The 16,913-nt window shown below is 37.0% G+C and overlaps 1 protein-coding gene across 3 annotated transcripts in view; it reads left to right on the top strand.

Moving 5' to 3' along the window:
- Positions 1-712: 712 nt before the first annotated feature.
- The window catches only part of LOC124159124 (RING finger protein 10), a 17,513-nt gene continuing 1,312 nt past the window's right edge, over positions 713-16,913 (top strand). For 2 of the 3 annotated variants that reach the window (XM_046534697.1, XM_046534696.1), the window contains exons 1-14: positions 713-1,087; positions 1,171-1,343; positions 1,423-1,652; positions 1,755-1,845; positions 2,262-2,446; positions 3,644-3,848; positions 5,405-5,539; positions 8,098-8,193; positions 9,035-9,171; positions 9,590-9,756; positions 10,426-10,677; positions 11,477-11,669; positions 13,773-13,995; positions 16,160-16,424. In XM_046534697.1, the coding sequence (XP_046390653.1) occupies positions 994-1,087; positions 1,171-1,343; positions 1,423-1,652; positions 1,755-1,845; positions 2,262-2,446; positions 3,644-3,848; positions 5,405-5,539; positions 8,098-8,193; positions 9,035-9,171; positions 9,590-9,756; positions 10,426-10,677; positions 11,477-11,669; positions 13,773-13,995; positions 16,160-16,424 (2,446 nt within the window). In that variant the 5' untranslated portion in view covers positions 713-993. The remainder of the gene's footprint in view (positions 1,088-1,170; positions 1,344-1,422; positions 1,653-1,754; positions 1,846-2,261; positions 2,447-3,643; positions 3,849-5,404; positions 5,540-8,097; positions 8,194-9,034; positions 9,172-9,589; positions 9,757-10,425; positions 10,678-11,476; positions 11,670-13,772; positions 13,996-16,159; positions 16,425-16,913) is intronic. The other variant, XM_046534698.1, reaches the window with a different exon arrangement.

The raw sequence follows: 16,913 nt of genomic DNA, 5'->3' as shown, positions 1-16,913 counted from the left end.
AAATCTAAAACGGATGAACGGATGGACCGCGCAAATGCAGTCGCAATTTTGGAGCAGTAAACGCAGTTCTTGAATCCAACAAATAAACGTTTGCGATACTGTATAGTTACAAAAATGAAAACTTACTTTATTATTGACGTTGACTATTGTTTGACCTACGCTTAATTGCCGATATTATGGCGACACAATAACAGGCGAATTACTCGAGCTAAATTTTCTTTAAAGTAAAGTAGGTATAGGGAATGCAAGAAACTTTAATTCATTACAGATCGTTTTAATTGGTAAAAATTTCAATGTAATATCATTTTACTCAACTATGAGTATTTTTCAGGGGTATTACATTACAAATATTTTAAATATTTTGCACTTTTGCCGAAATAATTAATTCTAAGGTATATGCAGCGTCAATTACAAAGTATAATTTTTATAGAGAAGGTATATGTTAACGTTAAGCAATGAAAAAATAATCAATGAAGAGCACGAGCATTTAGCTCTAACATCCTTATTGTCAGATAAATAAGCCCATATGATTTATTTACGACCATTTCCTTTGCCAAAATATGCTTGCACTAAGTGGTATAAATAAATTATTGCGTAAAATTTCAGCAAACGCTTACTGAATAATAAAAAATGTTCCCCTTCTTTACTTACGGGCCTTGCGGATAACGTTTTCGTTTTGTTCTGACATCATCTCTGATTGGCTCCTATAAAATTCCATATCTTCTTCGTCGCCATTTTCGCGACGAGGCCGTTGTTCTGTCAGAGAACAAAATCCGAATTCGTCGTTTCAGGCGACAGGGAGTTGCTGCTCCCCAAAGCGTTTCGTTTTAGTTTATTATCCCACTCTCTTCCAGATCATTATCGTGGAAATTTGTATTTCCAGTTTTTTCCTTTGAAGTTAATAATCATGGCTAACTAAGAAAATGTCGGGGCTGAACTTTGTTGTGGAATCTCCATGCGGAGAACTTTTCTCCTCAACCATTGAATTCGTAGATGTTAGAGGATTATACTATGGAAAAGAAGCCTCCTGGGCGTCCTGTTCAAGCTCCTGGCAAAGGAGTGGGAACTGATTCTAAAAAAGGTCAAGGTATGTTTTTGTGACAGCCATGTTGATTCTCAGGTATTGCCTTTGTTTTGGATACAAGTAACCGCAAAACATTACATTTACAGATGGAAGTAATGGCAAGCTATTCCCCAAAACATCAAGACGGCGAGAATCCAACGGTGCATCCTCATCTAAATATGATCCGAACAGGAAGCCCGTTCCACAGAAAAGCAAAGCTATTGACAAGAGACCACGTCCCCGCGGACAGTACTATGCAAGTGGAAAGGAGGATACCAAGGTATGCGTATTTATTAGTTAAATTAGCTCTTTATAACGTCAGTAGAGACACATTACTCATTTCTTCGTTCTTATTTAAGGTAATGGACGTTCAAGAAGCTGAAGTTGGATCAGTATTTGTACCTGGAAGTAAGAAGCAAAATTTAAATCATTTGCTGAACTTCCATTATGCCCCCCGTGATGCGGCTTCGCAGTGGCGGTCTGGAGGGGGGCAGCGATGGAACAGTGGCAGTAGTAGAACAACCAGTGCAATTTTGGCACTGTCAACGCATCGCCACAAATACAATAAGGAGCAGTTTTTGCAGGCTAAGTAAGAGCTATAGTTTCGTCTGTGCTTCCATTCTCCACTTTATCTTTTTCTCCCGTTAGCATAGCAATATACATATTTTTATGCTTTAATTTCTTTTCACAGCTGCCAATTTGTTGTAAAAGCCGATGGTGATTATTCGCCGTATGCCTCGAATCCAGATACATTGGTTGATTGGGACTTAGTTGAACAAATAGTAAGTTGTATTTATATTTGTGTAAAATGTATTGGAATTGATATATCTATCGTGGGATTGATATTTTCAGTATTGGGTCTGCTGTTGTTATTGGCTTTGTAATTTCTAATGCTGATAATGGTGATGACAATGGACTCTTCTTGACATCATGTATTAGAGATCAGACCACCTTTTGATGGATTTGTCATGGGAAGAGGTCTAATTGATGGCACTTCATGAATTTCTCTGCAATCCTTAATGATAAGAGTGTGGAATAAATAGCTTCTTTTCCAACTAAATTATGGTAGTTAATATGAACCAGAGGAAATCTGTAATGTGGGAGAATATACCCATCTTAAATCTGTGTGATGTGAAGAGCATTCTCATAAAAAGCATTCAATTATGATTTATATATATATATATATGTAATTTTTCAGAGAGTTCAAGGACCTGAAGTTCCATCCTGCCCAATATGTCTCTCTCCGCCAGTGGCTGCAAAAATGACACGCTGTGGCCATGTTTATTGCTGGCCATGCATTCTTCACTATTTGGCCCTGTCCGATAAAACATGGCGTAAATGCCCCATCTGCTTCGAGGCTGTTCACAAACAAGATTTAAAAAGGTGACTAATCTGAGAGTAGTACTTGATCTGCTATTTCTTAAGTGATCTCTTGGGGTTAGCATATTATTTCTTTGCAAATCAATTCTACCCTACATGTATTCCCAGTATAATTATGACATTTAAGTTCTGTTTATGTGTCTGGTTAGTTCTCTCATGTAATGCGAACATCAGCATGAATATGTTTTCTTTTGCTTAAGGAATGCTTCACCGTGCATTTCTACATGTACATTCAGCAGGATGATAAATCTGTTGAAAGAATTGTTAAATTGAGTCATTGTTAGTAATAAAGGTTACATACAATGCTAGAGAATGGCCCGTTTAAGGCATGTTTAAGCCCTAGTTATGAAATGTTCCATGCAATTTAGTGTATCAAATGAGATTATTTATTAGTTTTAAACTTTGTTTGACATTACGTTTAGCTCTCAAAAGTCAATGCCTTAAACAGGAATTGTTAGTTCTTGGGTGATGGACTGTCAATTCTGCAATAGGGTGGTTTCCTATTTTTCAAAATTGCCTAAATCGAAAGATTATTACACCTGAAGTACGTATTTCATGCTTTTAAATTTTTAAATGACGATATCTATTTTTCGCAATTAAATGAAAGGTGAAATTTTTCAAGTGTGCGAAATCGTGATGGCTCAGTATGAATGCTGGAAAAGCTCATGTGACGTCATACTGGTTCTGGCTGCTGCCATGTGAGGCCACCTTGATGCGAGGCTATGAGGGTCGCTACCATGCAGGCTGCTAGCAGGTAGCACTTCGCTTAAATAAGTATTATTATTACTCTATCAAATGAAGGAAGCTTTCCGAGCATAGGCAATTTTAATAGGTGATTATTAAGAAATGTTTCCCTGAGCTCTGTGCCACATCCTTGGATAGGTAATCTCAGACAAATGTAAAACTCCTGACTACTCATAAAGAATCTAGGTCCCTGTGACATCACGTGGAGTGGCATCGCATGGGCGCCAATCTGGCCTTTTTCTAATGAGGTTAAAATTGACCATTAACAATGGTATAAACTAGGATATGTAAAACCAAATAATTTGTATATTATGAATACACTAATGGTGGTTAACAAATCACAATCAATGCCTTTCATTTTCATTGATGAAGGAAACTACCTTGTTGTGATTACTTAATGTATCTTCTTATGAGCCATTTCATTTATCTTTTTTGTTCTCTATCTTACATGGGCAGTGTGGTTGCCCTTCCACGCGTAGCATGCAACATTATGGGGGAGATTGAGATGCGTTTGATGTGTCGAGAGAAGGGATCCCTGATAGTGACTCCTGTTGAAGATGCCAGTGTTCCTGCCGCTGCATCTCATAACAAGCCTCTCTTGGTTGGAGATGAAAGTCCTGCATCTGCATATTCCAAACTCCTGCTTGCCACACCATTGCAGGTAAATTTATCCCTTTGTTTTTTTTAATAATTTTGCTATTTTTGTAAGGTAATGAACCTATTATTTTGGTTGCTCATTACATTTGGCTCAACCTTAATAATAAAGGTTTTTATTAGCCTGAGGATCTAGGTACATGCATGATCCAACATATGTGGCACGTCAAATGTCCGTTACTAAACAAAATTCCTTCACTTTATATTTTAAAATTGACATTTTTTCCACTCTTTGGGGGGGGGGGTCCATTATGTACGTGAGGTGATTTTGGTGATTTCTGGACCCCCCCCTCCTCCCTTGGGATTTGTCTGGACTCCCTTCCCCCTCCCTCTAATCTCACATGAGATGGTTCAAAATGTGTATTTTCCATGTAAATACCTTAATCTATGCTTTTTTGAGTTGAAGTTGTTATTGATTGTACAATTATTTTTATTTAAGATTAGTTAGGACTAGTATTTAATAAGATTATTAAAATCGTAATTTTATAGTGTTTCTTTCTGAAAAAAATTACTTGACACTAGCCAGCACTCTCTCTATCCCCCATGTGAGATTGGGTGAGAATCAGCTTGACCCCCTCCCCTCCCTAAATGCCTCGCGTAATTAATTGATGCCCCTATATGTTTTAAAGGAGCTTTTTATAGTACAGTGCAACCTCGATATAGCGACACCCCACGGTGCACCAATAAACACTCGCTATAGCGAATTGTCGCTTTACCGGAGGTGGAGCAAATAATAGCCAATATACCTGTTGCGAACAGATATACAGGAACAGGAGTGGTGCAGCGACAGATAAACATCTATCCGATAAACGTAAGCATAAATCCAGACGAAAGGCTTTGTTTTTTTGCATCACTAAATTTCCTTACTCAAATAACGACTAACTATTCAAACAATTTATAAGCGCCGCACTGAATAAAAATCATGCAAAGCATTGTTTCGTCAATCATTATATTTATCGAACGACAGTTTACCACATAAATTTGAGACTGAGCACTCCATTAACTTCATTTCTAACAGATCGCTAGCAATTACAGAGGTTAAGGAGTCTTGATGAAAGTCTTCCGGCGGTGAAACCCTCGCTATGGCGAGAGCCAACACCGAAAGGGTCTCGTAAAAACGAATTTTTTAACACGCCTATTATAGGGTCAGTTGACGGTGCATCGGCTATCTCTCGTAATAGCGGGGGTGTCGCTATAGCCCGTACTCGCTTTAACGAGGCTCCACTGTAGATGAGTCCTCCATTCTTGGGAGGAACTGCACGCGTTAGTTCTAATAAAGTTCATGTGTAAATTACTGCAGGTCAGAGTAAAAGGAAATATGTATGAATGAAAGATGTTGTGGTTTCATTATTATCTAGAAAAGAAGGTACTCATATACAATGTTTTGGCTGTTTTAGATAATTCAATTCCTTGGATGACTTTCGTTCTTGTTAGTGTTGGATACTGTTATTTTATGTAGGCGCTATATGTCTGGATTTTGTTTTCAGTTTTCTAAAGGTATTGTCTCTCCAGTTTTTGCTCTAATATTTGGTGCTTAAACCTTAATTATTATAATTATTCCAGGTGTTGTCGATATTGGACCGAGAAAAGGCAGAGTTGACTGTTCAGCTTTCTGAAGAGGTTGGTTCTCCTGAAGTCTGTTTTACAGAACAGGCCATTGAGCTGTTATCAGAAAGGGAAAATCAGCTTATTAGAAAGGTTAGTTTATTAAATCATGATTTCATGTCGTTCTGCATTTGAAGCTGTTTCTAAATTTTATACTTGAAATTAAATGTATTTGATTTGGTCAGACACTAGTTTTCATTAATTGACTTGGTTATTTTGAATTCTTGGGATTAATATTGTATCTATTTATGGTTTTTATTTTTTTTTGATTCTCCTATTTGATTTAGAAACTTAGTGTGAATAGAAATGTTTCTCGTACTGAGTTTATCCTAGATAGAGTATGAGGACATGATTTTTACTATCTACAGCATAAACTCTTAAAATTATCAAAAAGTATCCAGTCAACGTTTTGGAAAATTTTGGTACTTGCTGAAACACTTTTTGTAAGAAGGAAATACTGTATGGTTGGGGAATTTATGGCTCATAACCTTATGGAGTAGGAACTTTTTTTAAATTGTAGACCAGATTTTCTGTCATTTTTATTTCCTGTGGCTTCTGAGATGAGTATTAAATACTACACTGACTCCCTGATTAATACTGTTCTACATTAGTGCTGTGAAACCCTGTTTGACTTTAATACTCTTGAAATTTCCTCTATGTGCCGCGATCACCGTGTCCCATCTGCCTTGTGTTCCTATCAGAATTGTATTCTGTTACAAGTTTATGTTATTTCAGAATGGAAAATTTCTGATTTATAACAATATTGTCAACTATACCTTGTGTAAAAGAAGAATAATATTCAAATCAGTGATCAAGGCTTTTGTCGCTACATCATAAAGTTATTTATTGATTAGTGAAACTTGCGACAAAGTTATGAGCCATTTTACAATAAGTTATTTTTACTGGTCAATCAAAAGTTTAACGTCCCATTTTCCAGAAAAAAAATATGAATAAGTGGTACTAGACAGCCTGACCATGAATACAAAAGTGGTTGGAAAACAAATTTCCAAACCTCTGAGGATATTTCTCAATTAACCTTTCGTCAAGCACAATACAGGCGGTCCCCGACTTTCGTACACAATGCGTTCCCGAAAACTTGTACGAAAGTCGAATTGTACGAAAGTCGAACCATTGACTTCCATACTAATTAGGGGTTACGTTCCAAAAGAGCGGAATTTACGTACTAAAACCTTTTTTTTCACGGAATTCATTTCAATTGACTTAATTTAAATAATATATTAATAAAACTCCTCAAATCATCTAATTTATTTCGAAAATACGCAGAAAATGCAAATATAAGTTTAAAAAACAAGAACTCCGTTGGCTATCGAGTGAAACTTCCTCTTGGCGTTTAAGTTGACCATTCCACTTATTACGTCCACTATAAATAAAAGGACATATCAAGTAGCATTAAAAAAATGTATTCGTTGAACCCGCACTCTGGATACCGTCTAATTTTTACACCAAAATTCGACATTTGGCAGGTGACATTCGTGATCGCGTATATTCCGCATGTTATTCAAAAAAGACAAAATACAAACGGAATTCGGGTGATATTTCGTGCAATATCGTTGCTGAAGGTTTACATGAATTAAACAGCACTCAAACGAAAAAACACAATTAAAAAGAAGGTCTTACTAGTGTTATTGAAAGCTATTCGATGATGTCTAGTCAACTTCTTTTGAAAAATATCTTCAATGAAGGCTTTCCTCTTCTCTTGATAAAGGAGCCTATAGCAGGCAGTCTCTCTCCCAAATAAATCACCTAAATCAGAGTCAATTACCAACAATTTCCTTCATTATATACGTTCATATTGTTCGCATATACTGCCGATACCGCCGATACTGCAATTTGAAACAATTGAATGTTGGGATGCGCAATAAACATGGCGGGAATTTTAAAAAAATTACGGACCAGCGTCCGAAAGTCCAAATTTAGCGTACGAAAGTCGAGTAAAAGGTGTCAATTTTGAATGTACGAAAGTGCGAATTGTACGAAAGTCGAGTGTACGAAAGTCGAGGACCGCCTGTATTGGCATTGCTGAGTTAGGCATAATGTGCCTGACAGGCACAGGTGTGAATAAACATTATTAACTCTTAGCATGGCTCAGTGGTACACCTTTAAAGTTTAAAGTACCATTATTAGTGTAAACGAACTCTAAAATGATGTCTTATTTGCTATTTACATACCCCTTTACACACAGTCATATGGCCCCGGACCAATCCAGCAAGGTGCGATTTAAGGTGCTCTTTAGGCTATTAAGTATTATTATATGTTATGCATTTTAGCATGTGAATTCTCTAAGGTCAATGTTTTTTTATTTTGCTATCTTCTACAGTTAATAATGCTTAATTTTGTTTTATTGTGCCATTATTTTGCTTAATTATGCCGAATGCTGAAATTTATTTCTGCATCCTGAAATTCATTTTTGTGGACCAAATGCTGATTTTTCTAGTGAAAATGTGTGTCCTGTAGTAACTTTTATCAAATGTCAAAAGAATAACCTTATGCCTGGGTTACTTCTTGAGACTTTAATGATGAGTAAGGATCCCAGAAAAAGGCATATCAGGAAGGTTTTATATGTACTTGATGTATCCATCTTTCCTCCACGAATGCATATTGAAGTTTCTTTGTTCCATTTTTTTATCTAGAACCTTGAAATGAAGCAGGTTGTTCCTTTGGAGGATGAAACCAGTAAAGCTGCTGCTAGTGAAACTATAGCAACAAGTATTCAGCCTAAATCAGAGGTAAGTTTTAATTTAGCGTTTAATTTAGCGTTTTTAATAGCGTTTCTTTTGATCTATAATTTTGTTGATATGGATGAGTAGAGATACATGAAAATCGCACTTTCATTTTTATTTTATCGCACTTTCAATAACAGTTTATCGCATTTTGTAGCATCTATTTTTTATTTTCATAATGAGGTAGATGATGATAAAATGTGTATAACTATGTTGTAGAACAATAATAAATTAAGGAGTAAGACATATAGTGGCAGAGGTGTAGCTTGCCCATGCCCACTAGTCGTTCGCGGCCACGTAGAGTCCCAGCCAACTAGTAGCTGGCCAGTTGCTCACATGCTTTTAGTGGTGAGTGCCGGCGGAGCATTTAAAATGCGCTCGGCACAAAATGTACAAATTTTGCTGTCGAAAAGGCAAATTTTCATAAAAATGTCATAAAAGTCCAGTCATCGCATCTATGTCGCATTTATTTGGGCACATCGCATTTGCAATTTTCATGCATCAATGGATGAGTTATTAGGCGATTTTGAATAAGAACAGGTTTTCATTCCAAAGTTACTTTCATCTGCCCAGTGTTTCTGAAAATTTTTAAAAACCTTCGTTTTCTAATTTGAAAACTTTATTTTTCAATTGATTGATGTTTTATATTTAGCCACAACACAGTGGAATTTGTAGTTATTAATAGTTTATTATAATTCAATTATCTTTTGTTTAAATGAAATTTTGGCCAAAATGCAATTATTGAGGGTAAGTGATGATTCTTTTACTCAATAACTACATGTTGTTGTAATTCTGTCTGGAGATCCTCTGACTTACCTATTGAACATACCATATTCTTACTTATTAGGCTCTGGTTTATGCATCAGCATTTGACAATGTGACCATGCCATTAGGATCTAGTCCGAGTTCTTTGCCAAGTGAAGGCTTTGTCGAATCTGGAAGTGATGTAGGAGCTCCTGGTTCAAATGAGGAATGCAATATAAGGTAATGGAAACCATGTAATTTTTATGCTAATGTAGTTACTTTACAATTTTAATTTTTTGTATATTTTGAGTATGTCCATTTATAAGATTGTATTTTTGAGTGCTAATGTTTCTTATAGTTTTTTCTCTCAAGAATCAAGCTGTATTAAAATAATCTTGGATTATGTTTTTTCTAGATTTTTTGACTTGTGTTTTCTGCTGCTTATATGACTTAAGACTTGAATGATTAAGTTAATATTAGTGAAGTGTTTTATTCGATTTGCAATTTGTATCTTATAAAACCTTTTTGTGTACTTCGGAATACATGTGAGAACATTTTTAAAGGTTATTATTTATTTTGTGAGAATGTAATGAAAGCCTAATGATTGACTGGGTGGTATTTTCTGTGGTTTTAATGCACGAATGTTCGGAATTCTTAGGTGCCGCAATGAGAGCATGAGCAGTGAAGGACTAGGAAGTGAGGAAGATGGTTGTTGGGAATCAAATATTACAGCTGAAGACTTGGAGATGACCAATCAGTCACGCATCAATTCTCCCCTCTCCCCTAATTCCGGGATGGCCAATAAGTACTACTATTTCTACCAAGGTATGATGTCAGTCTTAAGCACCATTAGAATTGCAGCATGTTTTTGCTTAACTTTGTGATTTTCCATTGCAAAATTTTTTCTAAGGAAACTTTGACAAATCTTGTGAATACCGCATTTCTCCGACTATAGTCTCCCTCTGCATATTTCCCCCCCCAATTTTGAGACCTCAGTTTTGGGAAAAATTTTAAAAAGTGCGTTGAAATATAGTCCCCCCTTTACTTTCACCATGGGCATTTTTGGAAAAAAGCTATATTCAGATAAATACGGTAAGTACATCATTCATACACCCATGATTTAGGTATTTTAGAGCCATGTTCTTAGATGAGCTGCTTTAGTTAATGCTAATGCACTAAGATATGTTCTTTTGACATCTATGTGGTTGGCAAAAATTTCTTTGTGAATGAGATTCCCTTTTCCTTTGTTTTGGCTATTAAGTACCGATAGCTTATAATATCTGAACTTCGAAAATGAACCTGCTATGCTTTTCATATTGTATATTTTCTCGGTTATTTCAAAGTTAAATCATTTTTATTTTCTGTGTAAGATTTTTCTGACTTATTTAAAGGCATTTTTCAACACCAAGTGAACTTTCTATTTGTGTCCAATACCTGGCTGTTATATCATGAGTTCGGTGATAGTAATAATTCATTTTCCTCTTTTCCTTGCAGCTGCCGATGGTCAGCACATTTATTTACATTCTTTGAATGTCCGTATGCTTGAAAGAGGATATGGCTCCTTGGAAAACTGTCCGAGGGTGTTAAGAGGCAAAGTTCTGGAGAAGGAAGCTGGGTCAATGACATTGGAATTGAGGAAGCGCCTTCGGTGCTTTCAGCATCTTCCACTCGCATGTCAATTTGAAGTGGCAGAGATACAGTTACAACCACCAGTTGTCACCAAGGAAACTCTGAACTTCTTTAGAGGTGTGCATCCTTTTCCCTTGTTTAGCTGCGATGAATCAATGGCCCGTAATGTCTGAACTTATAATATACCTGTAATAATTTTCATATAATGTATTTTCTCATTTCAAAGTAAAATCAGTTTTATTTTCTCAATAAGATTTTTTAAATAAAAAGGTGTTTGGCAAAATTTAGTAAAATTTCCATTTGTCTCCAGTACTAGCTGTTAACTCAGGAATTTTAGGGATAATTATTTTTGCTTTGCTTGGAGGCTATTACAGCATGAAAATATTGCTAGGGTTTTATATAGCTTGCAGATGGATTATTCTTCAGTCAGCTATACAGCTTCTGTTCAACATTCATGTGTTCATTTTGTCCTGTGTCATTCCAAGTAGTTCATCATCTTGTCACTTAAAGACCTTGTTTTTTCCACATCTGCTTCTCTTTTACACAGAGGTAGTTTTTTGATGCCAAGTGTTAATTCATTTTCATATCCTTACTGGGTTATTCTAAATCTCATGTTTGACCCCTGAAAATTATCCTATATGTATCACATGAATTTCTGATGCATTAGGCTTTGTGCCATTTAAGATCTTTGGGTTCCTTGTGAAATTGAAATCTGTACTATCGCCAAATTTCACCCATTTGTTTACTTATGTCAGTTTTTGGCTGTTTAAAAATAGTATTTACCTTAATGGCAGTTAGCAGATTACAATGAGAAAAACATATTTTAAATTGTCTGGGAAATAGGCTTCATCTATGTTCTTTATGTAAACTACTTGTAAGAAGTAATCCATTTCCATTTGTTTCTTTTTAATTTCAGATCAACTGGAGAGCAGGCGACGCAGGAGACAGAAGCGTGCCCGTGAAGAGCAGAAGTGGGAGAAGAGGGCCGCTCAAGTGGAGGCCCAGAAGTGGGGACGCTTTCCATCTGCTCGCATACGCATTGACTCGCACTATCAGTTCCCAGAATGTGGCATAGGATCTTCTCCAGAGACACCTGCCCATCCAACCTTGTGAGTCCTTCCTTCATTTAACTCTTACATTCTGGTTACATTTTTGCTCGCATCATGACCAAGTTACTATGATTTCATCTTTATGGATATCTAAAACATACACATGGGCAGAGAAGATTTATTCATACTTGCCTTCCTCGTGGGGAATATTTTCAGCAAGTTTAATGAAGCTGACGAATCCAATTGGCTGCAATAAATCTAAGTACTTCATTAAAGATTCTATTAATTTCAATATTCATTTAAGAGCAAACTTCAATTGAAATTTGCTCCAAAATTTTATTCTTCTCACTGTGGTAAGGTGTGATATTTTGATATTTAACAATTTATCTCTCCACGATCAAATATCTCTCCTTCAGGAAGTTAACTGGAATGGTACTAAATATATTATGTAGTCCAAATAGATGCATAAAATTATTCATTATTAATCAGCTATTTGGATTCAGTATTCATTCTTGTTGGGGAAATAATACAGTGAACATGTTATGATTTTCCCTTGACAATGTCAAAATGTTTCTTGTCATTCAATTAGCAATGATTTCATCATTTTAAACAGCCTGCACAGTACATCGTTGATGTGGAGTGTATGATTTTTGGTGTGTCATTAATTTAGAATGCATAGTATTGCCTTATCTTGTTAGCAAGTGGAGTATTTTTTGTTTGATATTTTCTTAAGTTGTAGCATAGTGTAATCCCCGTCATTAACCCTTAGGGTGATAAATTTAAAAAAATACATTTTGCACACTGACTGCCGCATTTACCCAAAATTTTTATTACTTCCTGGATATCTTGCACTTGGGTACTTACCCTCACCTTAAGGATCGCGATGGGACTTGACTCTACCAGTTCAGCCCTCGTGGCAGGGGGTGCCTCCTGCACAGGGGGTCTCTTCTGCACTGGCTGGCAGCTAAAATTGTGAACTCCTGCAGCCCAAGGGTTACAAATATTTTTTTTTAAGATTGAATAATCATCGTTTTGCTTTAATTTTAGAGATTTTTGTTATTGAAAGGCATGCCTCTTCTCTAATTAACGCCAGTATTTACCAATCCCAATATCAATACAGGCGGTCCCCGACTTTCGTACACAATGCGTTCCCGAAAACTTGTACGAAAGTCGAATGTACGAAAGTCGAACCATTGACTTCCATACTAAGTAGGGGTTACGTTCCAAAAGTGCGGAATATACGTACTAAAACCTTTTTTTTCACGGAATTCATTTCAATTGACTTAATTTTCATAATATGTTAATAAAACTCCTCAAATCATCTAATTTCTTTCGAAAATACGCAGAAAATGCAAATAAAAGTTTAAAAAACAAGAACTCCGTTGGCTATCGAGTGAAACTTCCTCTTGGCGTTTAAGTTGACATTCCACTTATTACGTCCACTATAAATAAAAGGACATATCAAGAAGCATAACAAAATGTATTTGTTGAACCCGCACTCTGGATACCTTTTAATTTTTACACCAAAATTCTATATTTGGCAGGTGACATTCGTGATCGCGTATATTCCGCATGTTATTCAAAAAAGACAAAAGACAAACGGAATTCGGGTGATATTTCGTGCAATATCGTTGCTGAAGGTTTACATGAATTAAACAGCACTCAAACGAAAAACACAATTAGAAAGAAGGTCTTACTAGTTTTATTGAAAGCTATTCGATGATGTCTAGTCAACTTCTTTTGAAAAATATCTTCAATGAAGGCTTTCTTCTTCTCTTGATAAAGGAGCCTATAGCAGGCAGTCTCTCTCCCAAATAAATCACCTTGATTAGAGTCAATTACCAACAGTTCCCTTCATTATATACGTTCGTATTGTTCGCATATACTGCCGATACTGCCATTTGAAACAATTGAATGTTGGGATGCGCAATAAACATCGCGGGAATTTTAAAACAATTGCAGACCAACGTCCGAAAGTCCGAATTTAGCGTACGAAAGTCGAGTAAAAGGTGTCAATTTTGAACGTACGAAAGTGCGAATTGTACGAAAGTCGAGTGTACGAAAGTCGAGGACCGCCTGTAATCCATGAAAACTTCGCCCATAAAACTGACAAAAATCTTTCTCATGTGTGTTTAAAATTTCTTACCTTTTTTCATTGTATAGTGAAAACCTGGGGAATGCAGAAGATGAGGCAGTGGCTGACATTCAGAGTAGTTCTCCAATGCTGACTGATGCTTTGGATGGCCTTACCATCTCTGGGGAGACATCTATTCAGTCCCATAGGCCAATGCCTTTGGCAGATGCAGGGAATGAGCTGGAGAGGGAATCACTTGGCTGTTGGGGTTCTGCTCCGAAGGGTGACTCCGGAGCCATGTCCTTCGCTCAGGTATGCCCTTAATTATTTGTCCTTTGTAGTACACCCATGTCTCGTATAGCGCAATTTCGATATAGCGCAAAATCGTTCCTCGGGGAAACATTGCAACGCAGCGTAGCCTAATCAAAAATCTTAAACGCTCTCGTGATAAAACATGAACTTGCGCTAAGTAAACACGAAATTTCTATCATTTTACGCATATTAGTATTATTGCTTGCCTCAAATCTTCTTTTTTGTTTATATATTAATCGAAATCCATTGCTGTGCAATGGCCAAAAGTATTCCTCGTCATTGGGTCCAGATAGCCGGCCTACCGAAGTAATTTATCTCGTCTCCTTAACAGAATGAGTTGATTTAGATTATTAATTAAGCGTGGGGCTAGTGGAAATGAGTTTTTTTAAAGCAATACTGGTTGAGACGTAATTTTTGCCGTCATAGGTTATCGGGCAATTGACTTCCAGGTAGAGGGTCTGCGCTAAAGCCTTCAAGGTCATCGGTATTCACGGGGGATAAATGGAGCAGTGGCGGAGTTGCGTATGAAGAGCATCAACATAAAAGAGGGTCCGCTGTTGAGTCTCAAACACAATAGCTTCGTTCCCTCCCCGCAGTCGTAGGCCCTCTGCGTCTCAAGAATACAGTTCAGCAGTAGAAGGTCATTTCGATAGAGCCATGCAGGGTAAAAACCAAGAGAAAATGGCAAAAATAGGAATGCGGTTAGAAAAATCAAGAATTTATCAAGAAAAACCATAAACCTAGAAGAGAAATTGAAATAGGTCAATTGCTTTGAAAATGGAGAACGTCAAAGCGATATTGCGCGGAAGTTTAAACGCAGGATGCCTTATTCTGAATAAAGACGAAGTTAAAACATCAGTGACCTCAGCCGCACCAACTTCAACCAAGCGGTCTACACATACGGAAAGTTCATAGTGAATCAGTACAAAAAGACGAGAGTGGTAATCGCTCCGAGAAATTTAGTGAAAGCTCCGGTTGGTTCCAGAATTTAAACGGCAAGCAGGTATTTTCAGTGCGGCGATATCAGGTGAATCTGCAAGTGTTGATAGCGCAGTCACCACAACATTTTCTGATGAACTCCAAGCTGTGATTGAAAGTGGCTCCTTTCCCCCTCAACTAGTTTTTAGTGTTGACGAGACGATATTCTTTTGGAAAAGAATGCATTCTCGTTCATTCATTTTCAGGGAAGGAAAACCTGGGTCAGGTTTCACGGCATTTAAATACTGTTTCACGTAGCTTCTAATTAATGACTCGCAGGACTTCAAATTAAAATGATTTATCATTCATAAACTCCGCTAGCTATGAAATGGCATTCAAAGTAGCATTTGCCTGTCATTTCGATGAGTGACAAAAGGGCCTGGGTGACACAATAGTTGTTTTTAGAGTGGTTTGAAAAATCGTCAACTGCCGGCAATGCATTACGAGCCCCTGAGATAGCATATGTTAGCCCACCGGCACGACAGGAGGGAATTTCAAAAGCACGTAAGAATATTTTTTAACGTGAATAAAAGTCTTCAAATGCGTGCATACTACCTTTAAACATGTTTTAAACTAGAAAAATTTATATAAATAATGTTATATAAGGCTATTTATGGGAATATATATGTTTTAGAGGAAATTCAATACCCAAGACCTATGCTACCAGGAACGCATCCCTATCTTCCCAATGTTAAAACGCTCTCGTATAACGCAAATTCGTATAGCGCAAAGACCCCAAGGAACGCATCCCTTGCGCTATACGACACATGGGTGTATTGTGAGTAATGAGTGGTGAATGAACTTTGGTCTTATTTTCTGGGAAATGGGTATGAAAATGGATTCCAAGGCTTATCTATTTAGCTCTTATTTAGCCATTTCTACTTTACTGACATTCAAGTTGTAGGCTTGCTAGTTAATATCAGGATTTAAATCCATTTCGGCTTATTGATTAGCAAGGGATAGTTGTTGTTCTGGATATAGTTATTCTTAGTTCTCATCCAAATGCATACTTTCCTATTGCTATGAACCACTAAGCTTGGGATGAGTAAAAATTTACTGTATCAAGGGGAAGAGCATTGTCTTCTTATCACCATCCCTGTAAAATAACCTGGTCAAAAAATTGAGGAAATAATGACAATTCAATGTATCGCTTGAAAGCAATTTGGTATTTGCCATTTTTTATCAGATGCTGCGTGAGGGCAAGAGCCGACCATCTTTGGCTGAATCGAACAATGCATGGGGTGTGAAAAAGAAGGCAGAGGGTAAGGATGCCATATTGCTGGAGGTTGCTTCCAAGGCTGAATCCGTGGCAAAGAGGCGCCCAACGACCAGGCGTGGTGCAGCATCGGATGAGAGTGATGGTGAAGGTGGCGATAATCAAGCTCCCGCCTTCAACCAAAGTTTTGGAGATGCCATTGCGCTTGCCCTCCAGAGGAAGGAGAATATATCTGGTGAGTGCCAGCCAATTCCAGACTTAATATGTAGATGATACAGCCATTTTTTGGCCCGGGCTCCTGTTTAAATAAAAACACCCCGTTCCCTTGATCTTCATTACCGTAGACTCCCTTTAATAGCACAATTTTATTACAAAATTTTTATTTTTACCAAGTACAGTCATGGTCCCTATGTAAGGGGTAAATTTGACCAAAGTTACGGTATAATAAATTTTGAATCTCTTTCTGTTCAGGAAATAGCCGTCGGAACAATTATTTTTTGATGGCAAATGGTCTTCCACTAAAACCCATTTAGATACTAAATTCTTTCGAGGTTCATGAAGTGATCTAAATCTTATTTCCTTAGTTTGACAGATTGTGTGCTCTCTTCAAGTGTATCTGTAACTGAGACAGCAGGAGTGACAGATATTGGGGAGCTATTGTCATCCCCCATTTGCTGGAAGTTCATTTAATCTTTTCACCACCTCACCCTCAGTGTACCCTTCC

Source organism: Ischnura elegans, chromosome 5 (assembly GCF_921293095.1).
Source record: "Ischnura elegans chromosome 5, ioIscEleg1.1, whole genome shotgun sequence".
NCBI classification, from domain to species: domain Eukaryota; kingdom Metazoa; phylum Arthropoda; class Insecta; order Odonata; family Coenagrionidae; genus Ischnura; species Ischnura elegans.
This window is presented reverse-complemented; position numbering and strand designations above follow the sequence as displayed.